Source organism: Terrapene carolina, unplaced genomic scaffold (genome assembly GCF_002925995.2).
Source record: "Terrapene carolina triunguis isolate 2854851 unplaced genomic scaffold, T_m_triunguis-2.0 Scaffold740, whole genome shotgun sequence".
Taxonomy (NCBI): Eukaryota; Metazoa; Chordata; order Testudines; family Emydidae; genus Terrapene; species Terrapene triunguis.
This window is the reverse complement of record NW_020665091.1, coordinates 3,099,389-3,116,468: the sequence shown is the minus strand read 5'-3', so window position 1 is coordinate 3,116,468 and position 17,080 is coordinate 3,099,389. Positions and strand designations below refer to the sequence as shown.

At 50.2% G+C, this 17,080-nt stretch overlaps 1 protein-coding gene across 2 annotated transcripts in view; it reads left to right on the top strand.

The window, feature by feature from the left end:
- The window catches only part of CLSTN3 (calsyntenin 3), a 29,050-nt gene extending 12,006 nt beyond the window's left edge, over positions 1 to 17,044 (top strand). For both annotated transcript variants that reach the window (XM_026660220.2, XM_026660219.2), the window contains 13 exons: positions 1,605 to 1,790; positions 2,331 to 2,600; positions 3,020 to 3,132; positions 3,212 to 3,374; positions 4,868 to 4,924; positions 5,643 to 5,800; positions 5,966 to 6,114; positions 6,690 to 6,916; positions 8,214 to 8,384; positions 9,049 to 9,194; positions 9,276 to 9,411; positions 10,464 to 10,681; positions 16,370 to 17,044. In XM_026660220.2, the coding sequence (XP_026516005.1) occupies positions 1,605 to 1,790; positions 2,331 to 2,600; positions 3,020 to 3,132; positions 3,212 to 3,374; positions 4,868 to 4,924; positions 5,643 to 5,800; positions 5,966 to 6,114; positions 6,690 to 6,916; positions 8,214 to 8,384; positions 9,049 to 9,194; positions 9,276 to 9,411; positions 10,464 to 10,681; positions 16,370 to 16,549 (2,174 nt within the window). In that variant the 3' untranslated portion in view covers positions 16,550 to 17,044. The remainder of the gene's footprint in view (positions 1 to 1,604; positions 1,791 to 2,330; positions 2,601 to 3,019; positions 3,133 to 3,211; positions 3,375 to 4,867; positions 4,925 to 5,642; positions 5,801 to 5,965; positions 6,115 to 6,689; positions 6,917 to 8,213; positions 8,385 to 9,048; positions 9,195 to 9,275; positions 9,412 to 10,463; positions 10,682 to 16,369) is intronic.
- The last annotated feature ends 36 nt before the right edge of the window (positions 17,045 to 17,080 follow it).

Below are 17,080 nucleotides of genomic sequence, written 5' to 3'. Positions count from 1 at the left end.
CCGAGCAGCGCCGCGGGGGCCGAGCCGGAGCAGGGCCGCGCCGCGGGGGCCAGGCCGGACCCGAGCCGGGCCTGCGTGCTCGGCGGGCACGGGCGGTGCCTCCCCGGAGCCCTTCTCGCGCCCCCACCACCGCAGCTTACCTTGTGCTGCCGGCCCGCCCCTGCTCCTGTTCAGACTTCCCGCGAATCTCTGATTCGCGGGAAGCAGGGGAGGGGGCGGAGCATTCAGGGGAGGGGAGGAGGGGAAGTGAGCTGGGGGCGGGGTGGAGAGCTGCAGCGCGGGGCCCTCTTGGCGCGGGGCCCAATTCACCCGAATCGGCTGAATCGGCCTAAAGCCGGCCCTGCATCCAGATCATTAATGAAGCTGTCGAACAAAACTGGGGCACTACGCTTGATACTGGCTGCCAACTAGACATTGAGCTGTTGATCACTACCTGTTGAGCCCAATGATCTAGCCAGCTTTCTATCCATCTTATAGTCCATTCATCCAATCCATACTTTTTTAACTTGCTGGCAATAATACTGTGGGAGACCGTATCAAAAGCTTTGCTAAACAGACTTTTCACAGGTGGTCACTAATTGTGTGTTCCTTGTTTTTTGGGGTCTGACTTGAGACCCTGGGTCTGATTTGCAGAAGTGCTGAGTACACACAGCTGCAACTAAAGTTAATGGGAACTGTGCTCTGAACATATAAATTTCTATATAATGCTAAGTACTCTGAAAAATAAGATCCTGGGTGTTTCAAATTGGGCACCCAAAATTAGTGCTCACTTTTGCCCTTAATCTCTCTCTGCCTCAGTCACCCAGCTGTAAAATGGGGATAATACCACCCCCTTGTTTCACAGGGGTATTGTGAAAATAAATTCATTGATGCTTGTGAAGTGTTCAGATACTGTAGTGATGAATATCATAGTAAAGTCCATGAGAAAATTAATTCTGCCTTCAGAGCAGGGTTTGAATAGTGTGCAGTAAATTACAGATATTTGGGGGCAGATATTAAATTACAGGGAGCAAAGAAAGTATTGAATAGCTGCTTATTTAAAGAGCCCCCTCCATACTGTGCACTGAATGAAATGGGTCCTGTGGAGCAGTATGTGATCATGTCACTTAAGATTGTGCCATAATGCATGTGCACAAGGAGGCACAATTTCTGGCATATCCTAACTTGTGAGTGCTTGGCTTTGCAACCTTAATGTAGTTTTTATGTGTGTTTATTATGAATACTGTATTTAAGTGACCACTGATTTTGGGTGCCTCAATTTGAGCCTTTCAGAAGTGCTGAGCACACACAGGTCCAGCTGAAGTCAGTAGGAGCTGGGGGGGGGGATTCAGCACCTCTGAAAATCGGGCTGAGAGATGTCAAAAATCCAAGGGTCTCTGTCAGTGCCAGGGCTATAAACACACAAAACCCACTCTCTAATCTCCTATGAAATCTCCCTCTGTGCTGACCCCACTGGATGGGTTAATTTTTCAATGTGGAAAGGGCCAAAAATCTGTCATTTCAGGGAAAATCAGTAGAGGTGGAGGGTCTGTGTCAGCTGTCCTGACCTGGGAAAGCCTCAGGGCAGGGCCCTAACTCCTCTTTCTCTCTCTCTCCTCCGATAGGCTGGAATAAGCGGATTGAGTACACGCCAGGTGCAGGTAGTCTGGCACTGTTTCCCAGCATCCACCTGGAGACATGCGATGAGCCGCTGTGGAACATCCAAGCTACAGTGGAGCTGCAGACAAACCACGTGGCCAAGGGGTGTGACCGTGACAACTACTCGGAGAAGTCGCTGCGCAAACTCTGCGGTGTGCATTCCTCCTTCCCCAAGCGGAGCCAGGGAGTGGTGGGCGGGGTTGGGGGGGATTATCCTCCCTCACCCCACTGCATGGGGAGCCACAGTGACATCCCCCACACCAAGGGGAGCCAAAGGGATGCAGCCCTTCCAACTCCTGCACCAAGTAGAGCCCGGGGAATACCTGGCCCACCCCCAGCACTGAGAGGGGTAATGGGACACTACCTGCACACCGAGGGGAGGGGACCCCTTACACCTTCCTGCAGCCCCTGCCTTGCGGGGAGTCATGAACCCATCCCTCAGCACTGAGGGGAGCCACTGGAATAATTCCTGCATTCTTTCCACCAAAGGAGCCATAGGCAGCTCTCCCTGTCCTTCTCCTGATATCTCCCACTGTCCTGAGGGGAACTGCCAGGAACCTCTCTGCATCCTCAGAGACCCACTGCACCTTCCCATCCCCATGTCATACTCCACCCAGCCCCTTCTGCTCCCCATCCCTGTGAGTCGGTCTCTGTCTTGACGTCTGTCTCTATCTCCGTCCTTCCTTCGGTAGGTGCTGCCTCAGGTGAGGTTGACCTGCTGCCTGTGCCCAGCCCCCTTGCCAACTGGACGGCACGGCTCTCAGTGCATTACAGCCAGGACAGCAGCCTCATCTACTGGTTCAATGGCAGCCAGGTGGCCCAGGTGCCTGTGGGCAGTGGGATGGGTGCTCACGAGGGGCTCAGTGACCACTTCACCCTGTCGCTGTGGATGAAACATGCTGTGGTGCCTGGAAAGGGCAAGAAGGAGGAGGAGACCGTGATCTGCAGTACGGTGCAGAGTGGTGAGACACCCTGGAGACAGACCCTCTTTCTGTGAGATTGATACTCCCCACCATGAACCCATCAGAATAGACTCTCCTTCCAAATAGGAATCTCTTCCTAGCTCCAGACTAGAATGGACCATTCCATCATGGTGGGATTCTCTCCCTGCCCCCTTCCCCAGCCAGGCGGGGCTCCATTGTAAGTTCTGGGAGCAGCCATCCCCAGGAGAGATACCCTGACCATATTGCAAGGGAGAGGGGGGTGGAATGGTTTCTTCTGCACTACTCTGAGTGCAAGGCTCATGTCCTGTGTGATGAGTGGGTGGGATCTCAGCCCAGTTGCTCAGGCTAACCCAGCTCTCTAAGGGTCCCAGGATAGTGCTTTGTGGAACTTGCTTCGATCTTTCATCTCCCTCTATGCCCCCTCTCCCTCTCTGCAGAGGATGGCTACTCTCACTACTCCCTGGCTGTGCATGGCTGCCGAATTGCTTTCCTATATTGGCCTTTGCTGGAGAGTGCGAGACCTGTCAAATTTCTGTGGAAGCTGGAGCAGGTGAGGAAGGATCTGGCTTTCTCTGTCTCTCTCTTTCTCCCTTCCTCCGCTTGCTGATCTCTCCTTCTGCCTGTTACAGGTCTGTGATGATGAATGGCACCATTATGCCCTCAACCTGGAGTTCCCCACCGTCACGCTCTATGTGGATGGTGTGTCCTACGACCCCGCGCTCATCCATGACAATGGCCTCATCCATCCCCCAAGGCGGGAACTTTCCCTCATGATTGGAGCCTGCTGGGTTGGTGAGTGCCCCCCCCCCCAACACTGCCCTGATGAAGGGGTGGACTGGAGAGGAGGCAGAAGGGTCCAGAAGATGTTCTACCTAATGTCAAGCAGTGGCCAATGGAATGAGAGCACTATGGCCAGCTCAAGAGGCATTCTCAGCACCAAAACCAGTGTGGTGCCCCCCAATGGACCAACCCAACCATGTCTTGGTGCAACTCAGTGGGCAATGGCAGTACAGGTAGCATCCCTGTGCATAGGCGCCGACTCCGTGGGTGCTCCAGGGCTGGAGCACCCATGGGGAAAAATTGGTGGGTGCTCTGCACCCACTGGCAGCTCCCCGCCCCGCCTCAGCTCACCTCCGCCTCCGCTCTGCCTCCGCCTCCTCCCCTGAGCATGCCAGGGCAAGTGCTGGGAGGGAGGAGGGGGAACGCAGCACGCTCGGGGAAGAGGTGGGGCTGGGGCGGGGATTTGGGGAACGGGTCCAATAGGGGCAGGGAGGGGGCAGAGTTGGGGCAGGGACTTTGGGGAAGGGTTGGAATGGGGGCGGGGTGGGGCAGGGTGCAGTTGGAGCGGGGGATGGGGGGTGCAAGCACCCACCGGCACTGGGGAAAGTTGGTGCCTATGTCCCTATGGATAACTGCACCTGCAAATGGATCCCCTCTAGGGTCAGAGAGGAGTTCAGTCTCTGTAGTCATTCAGTTCTTGGCCTCTGCTAAGGCTTCCAACAAGGAGGCCACTCAGTGCCAAGAGTGATGCTGGTTTCACTGATGAGGGTTCCTATATCATTAGGAACTGAACTGAGATACCGCAGCTCATTCCAAATGGGAGGCAGGGTGGGAGGGCTGTGAATGGTGTCAGATAGGAAAAGACTCTAGGCCACTACAGACTTGGGGCCAGATTGGAGCCAAACGCCCTGGAGATGAAAGGCTCCTTTCCCCAGTTCCCTGTTTCCCTGCAAGGTATATTCTAGTCCCTCTGCTCAGAACCCTCAGGACTACAAACAACTAAATGTAGCTGCTGTCTATCTTCTCCACAGCAGAAGCTTCCAGTAGGACTGAGCCCCTCTTCCAGTCATGCCTCCTCTTGGTCAGAGATCCTATTATAGCACACCACCCTCTTGCCATGTGTAAGCCACAAAAATTGTTCAGCTGTCCTGTGAGTTCCCCCTGGAATTATCTAGCTTTCAAACGGAAAAGCTAAGTGGCCGGTGAGAACTGGCTAAGATCAATAAGAAACATCAATTTATTAAGTTCATAAAGTCAATATTGTTGGGAGGCAGAAAAAATTCCATACATTCACCTCCATATCTGTCAGCCATCCGACTGTCCCCTCCCTGCTCTGCAATGTGAGGCCTTTGCGATTGAAGGGCCTAGTGCTGAGCAGAGTGCGCCAGCCAGGTGTCTCTCTCCTCCCTGGCTGACACAGCTTTCTCGTCTTTTCCTGACCTTGTAACTCACCTGCTCCCAAAGGCTGATGCTTAGTTAATGATCTGAATGTTTTCCTCTTGCAGAGGAAAAAAACAAAGAGAAAATCAGAGGGAACGAGAACTCCACAGATCCTACACAAGGTATGGACTGGGAGTGAGGAGGATTGCCCCCTTCTCCACCACGCATGACTTTCATCCGCTTCTCGCATGGCGTTTGTTCCATACAGCTCCCTCCCCCACCCCATCTTTTCTGGGAGGAAAACTCTTGTTATTTGGCAGCATATTGATCTCTGTGGAGCGTGAGAGGACTGGTGCAGGGATCAGTGGAGCCTATTTTGGGGAGACTCAATATGTTTATCCTGTGGGAGACAGGTAAAATAATCCCCACTCCTGATCATTGAAGCTGGTCACTGAGGACAGTGGGGGAAATGAAGAGCAGGGGACACAGAAAATGCAACCTCACCCTAAATTATCTAGTGGGAATTTGACCTTCTTTATGCCCTCATGGGAACCACAATGAGCAAAACAAGACTGGGTGGGGGAAACCATCTCTGTCAAGGGCTGTGTCTTGGCAGACACTTCTCTCACTCTCTCCACCCTTATCTGCCTTAGCCTCTTTCCTTCTATCTGGGTTTCCCAGACTTTTTCTCCCCCTTCCCTTAACCCCTCCTTCTTGTTGTCTTTGTCTTTCCCCATGCCACGCTCACCTTTGTCTCTCTCTACCTCCCCCATTCCTGTCTCCCTCACACTCTCACTTTCCTTCTCTTCATCTCTGTTGCCTCTCTCTCTCTTGCTTCCCCCCACCCCCCACACTGTCTCTGTCTCTCACATCCTCCTCCTCCTCCTGTGTTCCCCTTAGGAGACCCTCTGCTGATTCGCCACTACTTCCATGGTTACCTGGCTGGCTTCACCATGCGCCCCGGCAGCCTGGAGAGCCGGGAGGTGATTGAGTGCCTCTACGCCTGCCGTGAGGGGCTTGACTACAGTGACTTTGACAGCCTTGGCAAAGGGATGAAGGTATGCCCCCTCCCCAGCTTGCATAAACCTCCACCACTCTCCCCTTCATCCCTGTCTCCTGCCACACCCCAGGAATCTCCCTGTACTCCTCTTCTGCATCTCTTAGTCTAAAATCAAAGCATCCACCCGGGATTCTTCAGTCCATTCTTTCCTTTCCCCCCACAGGTTCATGTTAATCCCTCACAGTCCCTGCTCACACTGGAGGGCGATGATGTGGAAACCTTCAACCACGCAATCCAGCATGTGGTTTACATGAACTCGCTGCGCTTTGCCACGCCTGGAGTCCGGCCGCTCAAGCTCACCACCACTGTCAAGTGAGTGCAGGAACTCCAGGTGGAACCTCTCCCCCAGGCAAATTGGAGGGAATCTGTTGGAGTGATATCCTACAATGTATCCCTTTGTAGCTCATGACAAGTAGCACCTCACGCTAAGCTCACCAATCAGACAGGACTTTATTGTTAAAATTCACTGCCCTTTGTTGCCTTTTAATTTGGGGTTGATAATCTCAAAATGTACAAGAATAAACCTAAAAAAAAGTAGCAACGTTTGTGAACACTTGTCCCAGTATATTTTGGGAGTATAAATATAGTATGGATATAGAGCCATCACCAATGGCACTTGTGCGCTGGCATCTGGTCGGACACCCACCTCATGTTGGGTTGGAGCTTGTGGTGATGACATCACAGTGCCATCTCTAAATACAATGATGCAATTCCCAGAATACCACTCTGCAGAGCACAGGAGGTTGTGGGGAAGCACTTAGAAGCTGGCAGTCACAAGATGATCCACCCCTCGCCAACAGTACTGGAAAGGCGAGTTACCCCCTCCAGGATGAGGCTGGCAGAAGTCTGTGTGTAGGTACTAACACTCTGTCCCCTTCCTCTGTCAGATGCTTCAGTGAAGAATCATGCGTCTCCATCCCTGATGTGGAAGGCTACGTGGTGGTGCTGCAACCTGATGCCCCCCAGATCCTGCTGAGTGGTAATGCTCACTTTGCTCGTCCTGCATCAGACTTTGAGAACCCTGATGGGGTCCCCCTGTTCCCTGACCTCCAGGTCACCTGCTCCATCTCTCACCAGGTGAAGGCCAAGAAGGATGAGAGCTGGCATGGCACGGGTGAGTGGGGCACATGGAAAAGGGGCTTACTCACAAACAGGAAATGAGAACACAAAATAGGAAGTGTTGTTATGTAGAAATTGGAAATGATGTCACTAGAACAGAAAATGATGTCTCTTAGTTACAGGAAGTGGTGTCACTACCAACACAAACAGAAAAGAATTTTGCTTAGAAATGGGAAACAGTGTCATTGGAAAGACTTAAAATGGGAAGTGACATGCTTAGAAATAGGATGTGGTGTCACTCGAAACAGTTCTCTGTATTCCCATAACCCTGTCTCTTTCTTTTCTTTCCCTGTGTTCCCCTCTACCCCACCCAGTTTCCTGCTTACATGCTCACTCTGTGCTCCTCTCCCAGTCTCCTGTCCCCATCTGCTCCCACACTTTACATCCCTTTCCCTTTCCAGAATCTATCACCTTACATTTTAACTCTGCCACCCCCTATTTCCCTGAGCTCTCCTCAGTCTTCTCCTTCTCTTTAGTCTCCCTCCTGCTCCTCACATGCCCCTGTCACCCTTAATCTCCTCTAACACCACACATTCCCCTGAATCCCCCCCATCTCCTTCACCACACAATGTTATCTTGCTTCTCCGCCTCCTCCTGCATCCCCTTCAGGTTCCCTTCCTGCACCCCCCAGTCTTCTGCCACTCTCCTTCAGCCTCCCTCCTGCTGCCCACATTTCCTACATTGCTCTTAGCTTCCTGTCCAACCTCCCTAGAGCTACAGCCATCTTCCCTGAGGACAGCCTGGCTTCAGTTCCATGTAAAAGAATGGGGATTAGGGGCCACTTTACTAGGGCAGCCTCATTTCCCCATGCAATTATGGCTGACTTGACTGAGGATAGGTTGGCTTTAGCCCCATTGAAAGTAATGAGAGATGGTGGCCATTCTGAATAAGGGAATATTTAAAAGAGTTATGCCAGCATTTGTAAGATCATTATGTGGAATCTTTTTTTTTTTTTAAAGTCTCATGTGTCTGAGCTGGTAACACTGCAGTATCAACAGAACCATTCCAGGCAAGATGTGCTGTCACTAAAAATCCCCAAAGTGGCTCATTGTTAGAACATGAAGTGATTGTTTTAACAAGCAGAAGCAATGTCATTAGAAGCAGGAAGTGGCAACCCCACCAGCAAATAACATGACAGACACGAAGATATCACTCACATTGGCATGATGGCATAGTGCAGCACAGATGTGTTGTGGACAAGGTCTCTTATTAACTGGGTATCATAAACTCTGTCCATTTTGAGCACTGGTTTTGCTTTTTTTGATCTCTTGACCCGTCTCTACGCCTCTTAGTGACAGACACACGAATGTCAGATGAGATTGTCCACAACCTGGATGGCTGCGAGATCTCCCTGGTGGGAGATGACCTGGACCCAGAGAGGGAATACCTGATCCTGGATGGAGCATTCCTGCAGCAGCGGGGCCTGGAGCTCATCAACACCTCTGCCTACTTCACCATCACAGGTAGATTCTCCCCCGGACAGGACTTCCTGGTTCCTGTCTCCTCCACTTTCTGCCAGTCACAGCCAGGAGAATTGCTTACCAGACGTTAGAGATGGAGAAGCCTCATCACACTGATTGAGACCAGGGGAGGATTGGTCCTGTCCATCCATTCCCTGGACTCTTGGTTCTTAGCGTCCTGAGTGATGGGGTCTAGCTCTGGAAAGGGAGGCATTACCCCAGGCTCACAGTGCTGGAGTATGGGATCTGAGTTCCTTTCCTTGATTCAGTTGCACTCTGTTCCCCTCCCGCTGTGGTCTGCACTTCTCCATTCCAGAAATGTTTTCCATGCTGCCTCTGAGTGGCAGTGGATCCCACTGGTTGTGTGCAGGTGCAATTCCTAAGGCGGGGTTGGAACCCGACACATGTGACTGGCTGCTGGACCCTTCCTTACCTTCCCTGGGCATTAATGACAGCCACTAGGGATTTCCTGGGCCCTTTGAGGTTGCAGACACCTCAAGGGAGCCACACCTAGCTCTGCTCCCTTTTAGGTATGAGCCTGGTTTGTCCTTCCCGCACAGCTTTTCTTTAGACTCAACAGTGTTATGTAGGTGGACCGTGATCATTTCGAAATGGGAGCTCCCTTACCCCACACCTAAATGTCTCTCTCTCTCTCCCCCGGCCCCAGGCGTGGAGAGCATTGCAGTATATGAGGAGATCCTCCGCCAGGTCTCATACCGCATCCGCCATGGCGCTGCCCTCTATGAGAGGAAATTCCGCCTTTCCTGCACCGAGATGAATGGACGCTACTCCAGCAACGAGTTTACTGTTGAGGTACAAGGCCATCAATGACTGTGTATGTGTGAAGGCCAGGTCTCATTAAATCCAGAGACTGACTCTCTTCCTCTACCACAGGTGAACGTCCTCCACAATATGAACCGGGCTGCTCATCCTAACCACATCCTCAGCTCCCAGCAATTCATGCACCAAGGTCACCACCTACCACCAGAACTATCTGGGCACAGCCTGGCCAATGTCCATCGCAACTCCAGTATGCAATCCTGATGATTTGGTGACAGCCTACATGCAGAATTACCCCCGGGGGCATATTTGTGTAGAAACCTACAGTGACTCCCTGTTGGCATTTCAGGACTGACCCCAGTAGTAGGCAGCACTATGCTGCAAGGAGTGGTGTGATTGACTGAAAAGCAGGGGGTGCTCTCCCCCAGAGTCAAGGTTGGCTCTGGTGTGGTGCTAGGGAAGAGGTGTGATTCAGATGAAATGTAAATCTGAAGCAACAGCTCCTCATGGTCACTGCAGATCTCCTCTCACAATAACCTGACTCAGGGAAATAAACCCTGGGCTCCTGGCAAAACCCAGTACTGGGTGATTTCTGTCTCCCTATATTCCTCCCTTCTTAGTTTTAATCACCTAAAAGATTCTTCTTGGCTTTCTGTCATTCATCAACTACCAGAACTCAGCCCAGAGGTGGCTGCATTTTAATGCTTGGTGCAGTGGTTCCCTCTGTCAGTATGAGGTTGGTTGATGTACATAATAGTGCTTTGAGATCCTCCTCCAGAAAGGGGGAGTCATGGGCTGGCCCTGCTTCATTTTACATTTCTCATAGAAACTCTGCACAGGACTGATTAATGCAATTCCAGAGATGCCTCAGCAGCAGGAGATAAATTTAAAGAGCAGAGTCCAGGCTGAAGCTGATCTAAGAGGAGAACTGGGATTAGAAGGCAGTGAACAAGGCAGAAAGATACAGGGAAGCAGCTCCAGACAGAGAGAGGGCTGCTGCAAAGGAAGTGGTGGCTCTTGCTGCCAGAGGTGATGGAGAAGAGCAGGAAAGGGAGCAGAGCAGTGGCCAGATTCATTGGTTTGCTTATAAAGAGCTTATAAAGGCAGAGAGGATGGGACATGCTTGGCATGTGGGGCTGCAGCACCCACGGAGCTGGGCCTGCGGCCAGGTGAGGAACAGAGGCAGATTCCTGCAGCTGGGGCTGCCATAGAGCAATACCCAAGTATCCCTGGCCCCTCACAGGTTAAAGGCAAGACTGTCCGGGTCAGATGTTTGTAACTTCCTTATCCCTCCCCCTCCAGTGGTCCCCAGCGCAGCCACCGCCATCATCGTGGTGTGTGTGGGCTTCTTGGCACTCATGGTCATCCTGGGCATCCTGCGCATCCACTCCCTGCACCACCGGGGGGCTGGGCACAAGGCCCCAGGGACTGCCGGGGGAGGCCATGCAGGAGCCAGCAGCAAGGAGAGCGACATGTTCTGGGATGACTCAGCCCTCACCATTATCGTCAACCCCATGGAGGTGAGATGGGAGGAGGAAGGTGGGGTTGGTTTCTAGGTGGCAATTGATGCTCTAAGCCAGGGGTGGGCAAACTTTTTGGCCCAAGGGCCACATCTGGATATGGAAATTGTATGGTGGGCCATGAATGCAGACAAAATTGGGGTTTGGGGTGCAGGAGGGGGTGAGGGCTTTGGCTGAGGGTGCAGGCTCTGGGGTGGAGCTGAGGGGTTGGGGGTGCAGGAGGGTGGAACCGAGGGGTTCTGATGGCAGGAGAAGTATCAGGGCTGAGGCAAGGGGTTGGGGCATGGGAGGGGTCAGGGGTGCAGGCTCCAGGCGACACTTACCTCAAGAAGCTCCCAGAACCAGCAGCATGTCCCCTCCTCCAGCTCCTACACGGAGGTGCGGCCAGGCAGCTCTGCCCCATCTGCAGGTGCTGCCCCTGCAGCTCCCATTGGCTGCGGTTCCCGGAGGCACTTGGGGTGGGGGCAGCATGTGGAGCCCCTGGCTGCCCTTACATGTAGGAGCCAGAGGACATGCCGCTGCTTCCAGGAGCTGTGTGGAGCAGGGCAAGCCCCAGACCCTGATCCCTGGCAGGAGCGTGAGGACCAGATTAAAATGTCTGGAGGGCCGGATGCAGCCCCTGGGCCGTAGTTTGCCCACCCCCGCTCTAAGCCCTCCTCTTACCCCCATAGACAGCTGCAGCGGCACAGGAGCCAGCAAACAGAGCTGTAAACAGGGGAGTTTCAGTGGGAGTTCTGTTGGAGGAGGTTTTTGTATTTTGTGTATTGTATTTTGTAGTTTTATATGTGTGGAGGCTGGTAGGGCAGTGTGCTGGGAGAGAAGCTGAGCCCTGATTAGGGGGCGGGGCTTCTCTGCTTAGGGGTCCTATAAAGGTAGCCAGCCAGTCAGGCAACGGCACAGACAGCCACAGCGGCACAGGAGCCAGCAAACAGAGCTGTAAACAGGGCAGTTTCAGTGGGAGTTTGTGGGGGAGACTAAGAGAGTCAGGCAGAGGAATAGACAGGCTAGTGAAGGGAGGGGGTGGTGTTGTGTTTTGGTGCCTGTTGTGTGTTTTTTTTTCTTTCCTGTGGGTGGTGGTGGTTTTGTTTCGTGTTTCCTGGACTAACAGGTTTTAGGTGGCAAGGCTATGACCGATACAGAGGCAGCAGTGGAAGACACAATGAGGATGACTGGATGTGGAAGCTGCGGCATGTACATGATCCTGGAGGTGGTATCTGAAAAGAGTTTCGTCTGCATGAAGTGCCGCCTGATAGAGCTGATGGAAGAAAAGATCCGAGGATTGGAGATGCAGGTAGAAACTCTGGTCGAGTTTAGAAGGGGATTCGAGCAGATGATGGAGCAAAGACATGAGGAGGCTGAAGGAAAAAGCTCAGACTTGCAGATGGAAACAGGACCAAAGAATTCTGAGGGGAGACTGCTGGGTGAGGAAAGTGGACAATGAAAGCATGTGATTAAGAGAACCAGGCAGAGGAAGAGACGGGCTAGTGAAGGAGAAATAGAGCTCAGAAACAGGTTTGCGGAGTTGGAAAATGAAGAAGGGACACAGCAGGTGGTCGCTGAAGGTGAGAGGGCAAGGAAGAAGAGAAGAGCAGCTAGTCCTATAGGAAGAGGGGAAGAGTCAATGGAGGTAACACCAAATATGAGCCCCAGGAGGATACGGGATGGATTGCGGAGGATTGCAAGGGACAATAGAAATCGAGAGGACTTGCAGCCAGAGGGAGCAGGGGATAGACCGGAGAATCGCATCGTTACCAGGAAAAGGCAGGTCTACGTGATTGGGGACTCCTTACTGAGAAGAATAGACAGGCCTGTAACTAGCGCTGATCCGGAGAACAGAAGGGTGTGCTGTCTGCCGGGTGCTAAGATACGGGATGTGGACCTGAGGCTGAAAAGGATCCTAACAGGAGCAGGAAAGAATCCGCTGATTGTCCTTCATGTGGGAACAAATGATACGGCTAGATTCTCGCTGGAACGTATCAAGGGAGCTGGGGAAAACGCTTAAGGAAATCAAGGCTCAGGTGATGTTCAGTGGGATTCTGCCTGTTCCTAGAGAAGGGCAACAAAGGTGTGACAAGATTATGGCGATCAACAGATAGCTCAGGCAGTGGTGCTATAAGGAGGGCTTTGGGATGTATGGCCACTGGGAAGCATTCATGGACAGAGGACTGTTCTCTTGGGATGGACTTCACCTGAGTAAGGAGGGAAATAGACTTCTAGGATGGAGGCTGGCACAACTGATTAAGAGAGCTTTAAACTAGGAATTTGTGGGAGATGTCCAGGTAATCTCCATGCTGGAATTTAACACTGAGAAGGAAGAAAACAAAGTAAGAAAGGATACAGCCGTGGGTATGAGAATGGACGTAAGGAGGAAGGGTTGTGTAGATACCAGTCTAATAGGTGATACTGGTGGTAGAATGTCTGTGCCTAATCAGGTAAAGAATGTCAGTGAAGCCAAAACGGCAAAAATTAAGATGTTTGTACACTAATGCGAGGAGCCTAGGTAACAAAATGGAGGAACTAGAGCTACTGGTGCAGGAAGTGAAACCAGATATTATAGGGATAACAGAAACATGGTGGAATAGTAGTCATGACTGGAGTATGGGTATTGAAGGCTATGTGCTGTTTAGGAAAGACAGAAATAAAGGCAAAGGTGGTGGAGTAGCATTCTATATCAATGATGAGGTAGACTGTAAAGAAATAAGTGATGGAATGGATAAGACGGAGTCTGTCTGGGCAAAAATCACATTGGGAAAGAAAGCTACTAGAGCCTCCCCTGAGATACTTCTTGGGGTGTGCTACTGACCACCGGGATCCGATTTGGATATGGATGGAGACCTCTTTAATGTTTTTAATGAAGTAAACACTAATGGGAATTGTGTGATCATGGGAGACTTTAACTTCCCAGATATAGACTGGAGGACAAGTGCTAGTAATAATAATAGGGCTCAGATTTTCCTGGATGCGATAGCTGATGGATTCCTTCACCAACTAGTTGAAGAACCAACAAGAGGGGATGCCATTTTAGATTTGGTTTTGGTGAGTAGTGAGGACCTCCATAGAAGAAATGGTTGTAGGGGACAACCTTGGTTCGAGTGAGCATGAGCTAATTCAGTTCAAACTAGATGGAAGGATAAACAAAAATAGATCTGGGACTAGGGTTTTTGATTTTAAAAGGGCTAACTTTAAAGAATTAAGGAAATTAGTTAGGGAAGTGGATTGGACTGAAGAACTTGTGGATCTAAAGGCAGAGGAGGCCTGGAATTACTTCAAGTCAAAGTTACAGAAACTATCAGAAGCCTGCATCCCAAGAAAGGGGAAAAAATTCATAGGCAGGAGTTGTAGACCAAGCTGGATGAGCAAGCATTTCAGAGAGGTGATTAGGAAAAAGCAGAAAGCCTACAAGGAGTGGAAGATGGGAGGGATTAGCAAGGAAAGCTACCTTATTGAGGTTAGAACATGTAGGGATAAAGTGAGAAAGGCCAAAAGCCATGTAGAGTTGGACCTTGCAAAGGGAATTAAAACCAATAGTAAAAGGTTCTATAGCCATATAAATAAGAAGAAAACAAAGAAAGAAGAAGTGGGACCGCTAAACACTGAGGATGGAGTGGAGGTTAAGGATAATCTAGGCATGGCCCAATATCTAAACAAATACTTTGCCTCAGTCTTTAATGAGGCTAATGAGGAGCTTAGAGATAATGGTAGGATGACAAATGAGGATATGGAGGTGGATATTACCGCATCTGAGGTAGAAGCCAAACTCGAACAGCTTAATGGGACTAAATTGGGGGGCCCAGATAATCTTCATCCAAGAATATTAAAGGAACTGTCACATGAAATTGCAAGCCAGTTAGCAAGAATTTTTAACGAATCAGTAAACTCAGGGGTTGTATCGTACGACTGGAGAATTGCTAACATAGTTCCTATTTTTAAGAAAGGGAAAAAAAGTGATCCGAGTAACTATAGGCCTGTTAGTTTGACATCTGTAGTATGCAAGGTCTTGGAAAAAATTTTGAAGGAGAAAGTAGTTAAGGACATTGAGGTCAATGGTAATTAGGACAAAATACAACATGGTTTTACAAAAGGTAGATTGTGCCAAACCAACCTGATCTCCTTCTTTGAGAAGGTAACAGATTTTTTAAGACAAAGGAAATGCAGTGAATCTAATTTACCTCGATTTCAGTAAGGCATTTGATACGGTTCCACATGGGGAATTATTAGCTAAATTGGAAAAGATGGGGATCAATATGAAAACTGAAAGGTGGATAAGGAACTGGTTAAAGGGGAGACTACAACGGGTCATACTGAAAGGTGAACTGTCAGGCTGGAAGGAGGTTACTAGTGGAGTTCCTCAGGGATCAGTTTTGGGACCAATCTTATTTAATCTTTTTATTACTGATCTTGGCACAAAAAATGGGAATGTGCTAATAAAGTTTGCGGATGACACAAAGCTGGGAGGTATTGCTAATACAGAGAAGGACCGGGATATCATACAGGAAGATCTGGATGACCTTGTAAACTGGAGTAATAGGATGAAATTTAATAGTGAAAAGTGCAAGGTCATGCATTTAGGGATTAATAACAAGAATTTTGGTTATAAATTGGGGACACATCAGTTGGAAGTAACAGAGGAGGAGAAGGACCTCGGAGTATTGGTTGATCACAGGATGACTATGAGCCGTCAATGTGATATGGCCATTAAAAAAGCTAATGCGGTCTTGGTATGCATCAGGCGAGGTATTTCCAGTAAAGATAAAGAGGTGTTAGTATCGTTATACAACGCACTGGTGAGACCTCATCTGGAATACTGGGTGCAGTTCTGGTCTCCCATGTTTAAGAAGGATGAATTCAAACTGGAACAGGTACAGAGAAGGGCTACTAGGATGATCCGAGGAATGGAAAACCTGTCTTATGAAAGGAGACTCAAAGAGCTTGGCTTGTTTAGCTTAACCAAAAGAAGGCTGAGGGGAGATATGATTGCTCTTTATAAATATATCAGAGGGATAAATATCAGGGAGGGAGAAGAATTATTTAAGCTTAGTACCAATGTGGACACAAGAACAAATGGATATAAACTGGACATTAGGAAGTTTAGACTTGAAATTAGACGAAGGTTTCTAACCATTACAGGCGTGAAGTTCTGGAACAGCCTTCCAAGGGGAGTAGTGGAGGCAAAAGACATATCTGGCTTCAAGACTAAGCTTGATAAGTTTATGGAGGGGATGGTATGATGGGATAGCAATTAATTGCCAAAATTAGGCTCTTTGATTATTAGCAGGTAAATATGCCCAATGGTCTGTAATGGGATGTTAGATGGCGTGGGGTCTGAGTTACTACAGAGAATTCTTTCCTGGGTGCTGGCTGGTGAGTCTTGCCCACTTGCTCAGGGTTTAACTGATCGCCATATTTGGGGTCGGGAAGGAATTTTCCTCCAGGGCAGATTGGCGGAGGCGCTGGAGGTTTTTCGCCTTCCTCTGCAGCGTGGGGCACGAGTCACTTGCTGGAGGATTCTCTGCACCTTGAGGTCTTTAAACCACGATTTGAGGACTTCAATAACTCAGGCATAGGTTAGGGGTTTGTTATAGGAGTGGGTGGGTGAGATTCTGTGGCGTGTGTTGTGTAGGAGGTCAGACTAGATGATCATAATGGTCCCTTCTGACCTTAAAGTCTATGAATCTGTCTTCTCCCCAGTCATACCAAAGCTGCCAGGAGAGGGCAGCAGAGAGTGGGGAGACCAGAGCTGTAGAGGAAGTGGAGGAGGAGGAGGAGAATGATGACAGCAGTGACTCAGACACACCGGACACCCCAGGCAGCGATGATGGAGATGACCAGCGCATCGTGGGCAAAAGAGATGGCCCCTGCTGCTACTAGGAGCCCTGTGCTGTGGGAGGAGGGAAGCGAGGATGCTAACAGGATAGATTCCCCAGCGTGAGGGGTTCACTGCCCTCTTCCCCTTTTTCTCTCTCCCCTTGTGTATACAAATACACACTTTTCCCACCCACCCCCTAATTTCTCTTGCCTGTTTCCTCTCTCTCTGCTATTTTCATTAGGGGAGCAGTGCCTAGGGGGAGGGCACTTTCTACTCTTAACCCCTCTTCTTCCCCATAGCGCTCCAGGAACACAGGATGGGCCATGGGCTCTTTGCCCATACTCCCTAACATTAGGTCCCCCTCCTGAGGATGGGATAGTATAGGGACCCATCTGAAGGGAGTGGCACGCTTACGAGCAGCAGGGAAGAAGGAAACACTCATCAGCAAGGGTTGGGCAAGTGGAGTCAGCTGCAGGCCCCCACATATTATATACATATTGTATATTTTTTCAATGTTGTCATTTGAGGTTTATTCTTGTCTGATGCAAAAAAAAAAACCACCCTGCAGCTTGTGTCGCTTTGTAAAATTGTCA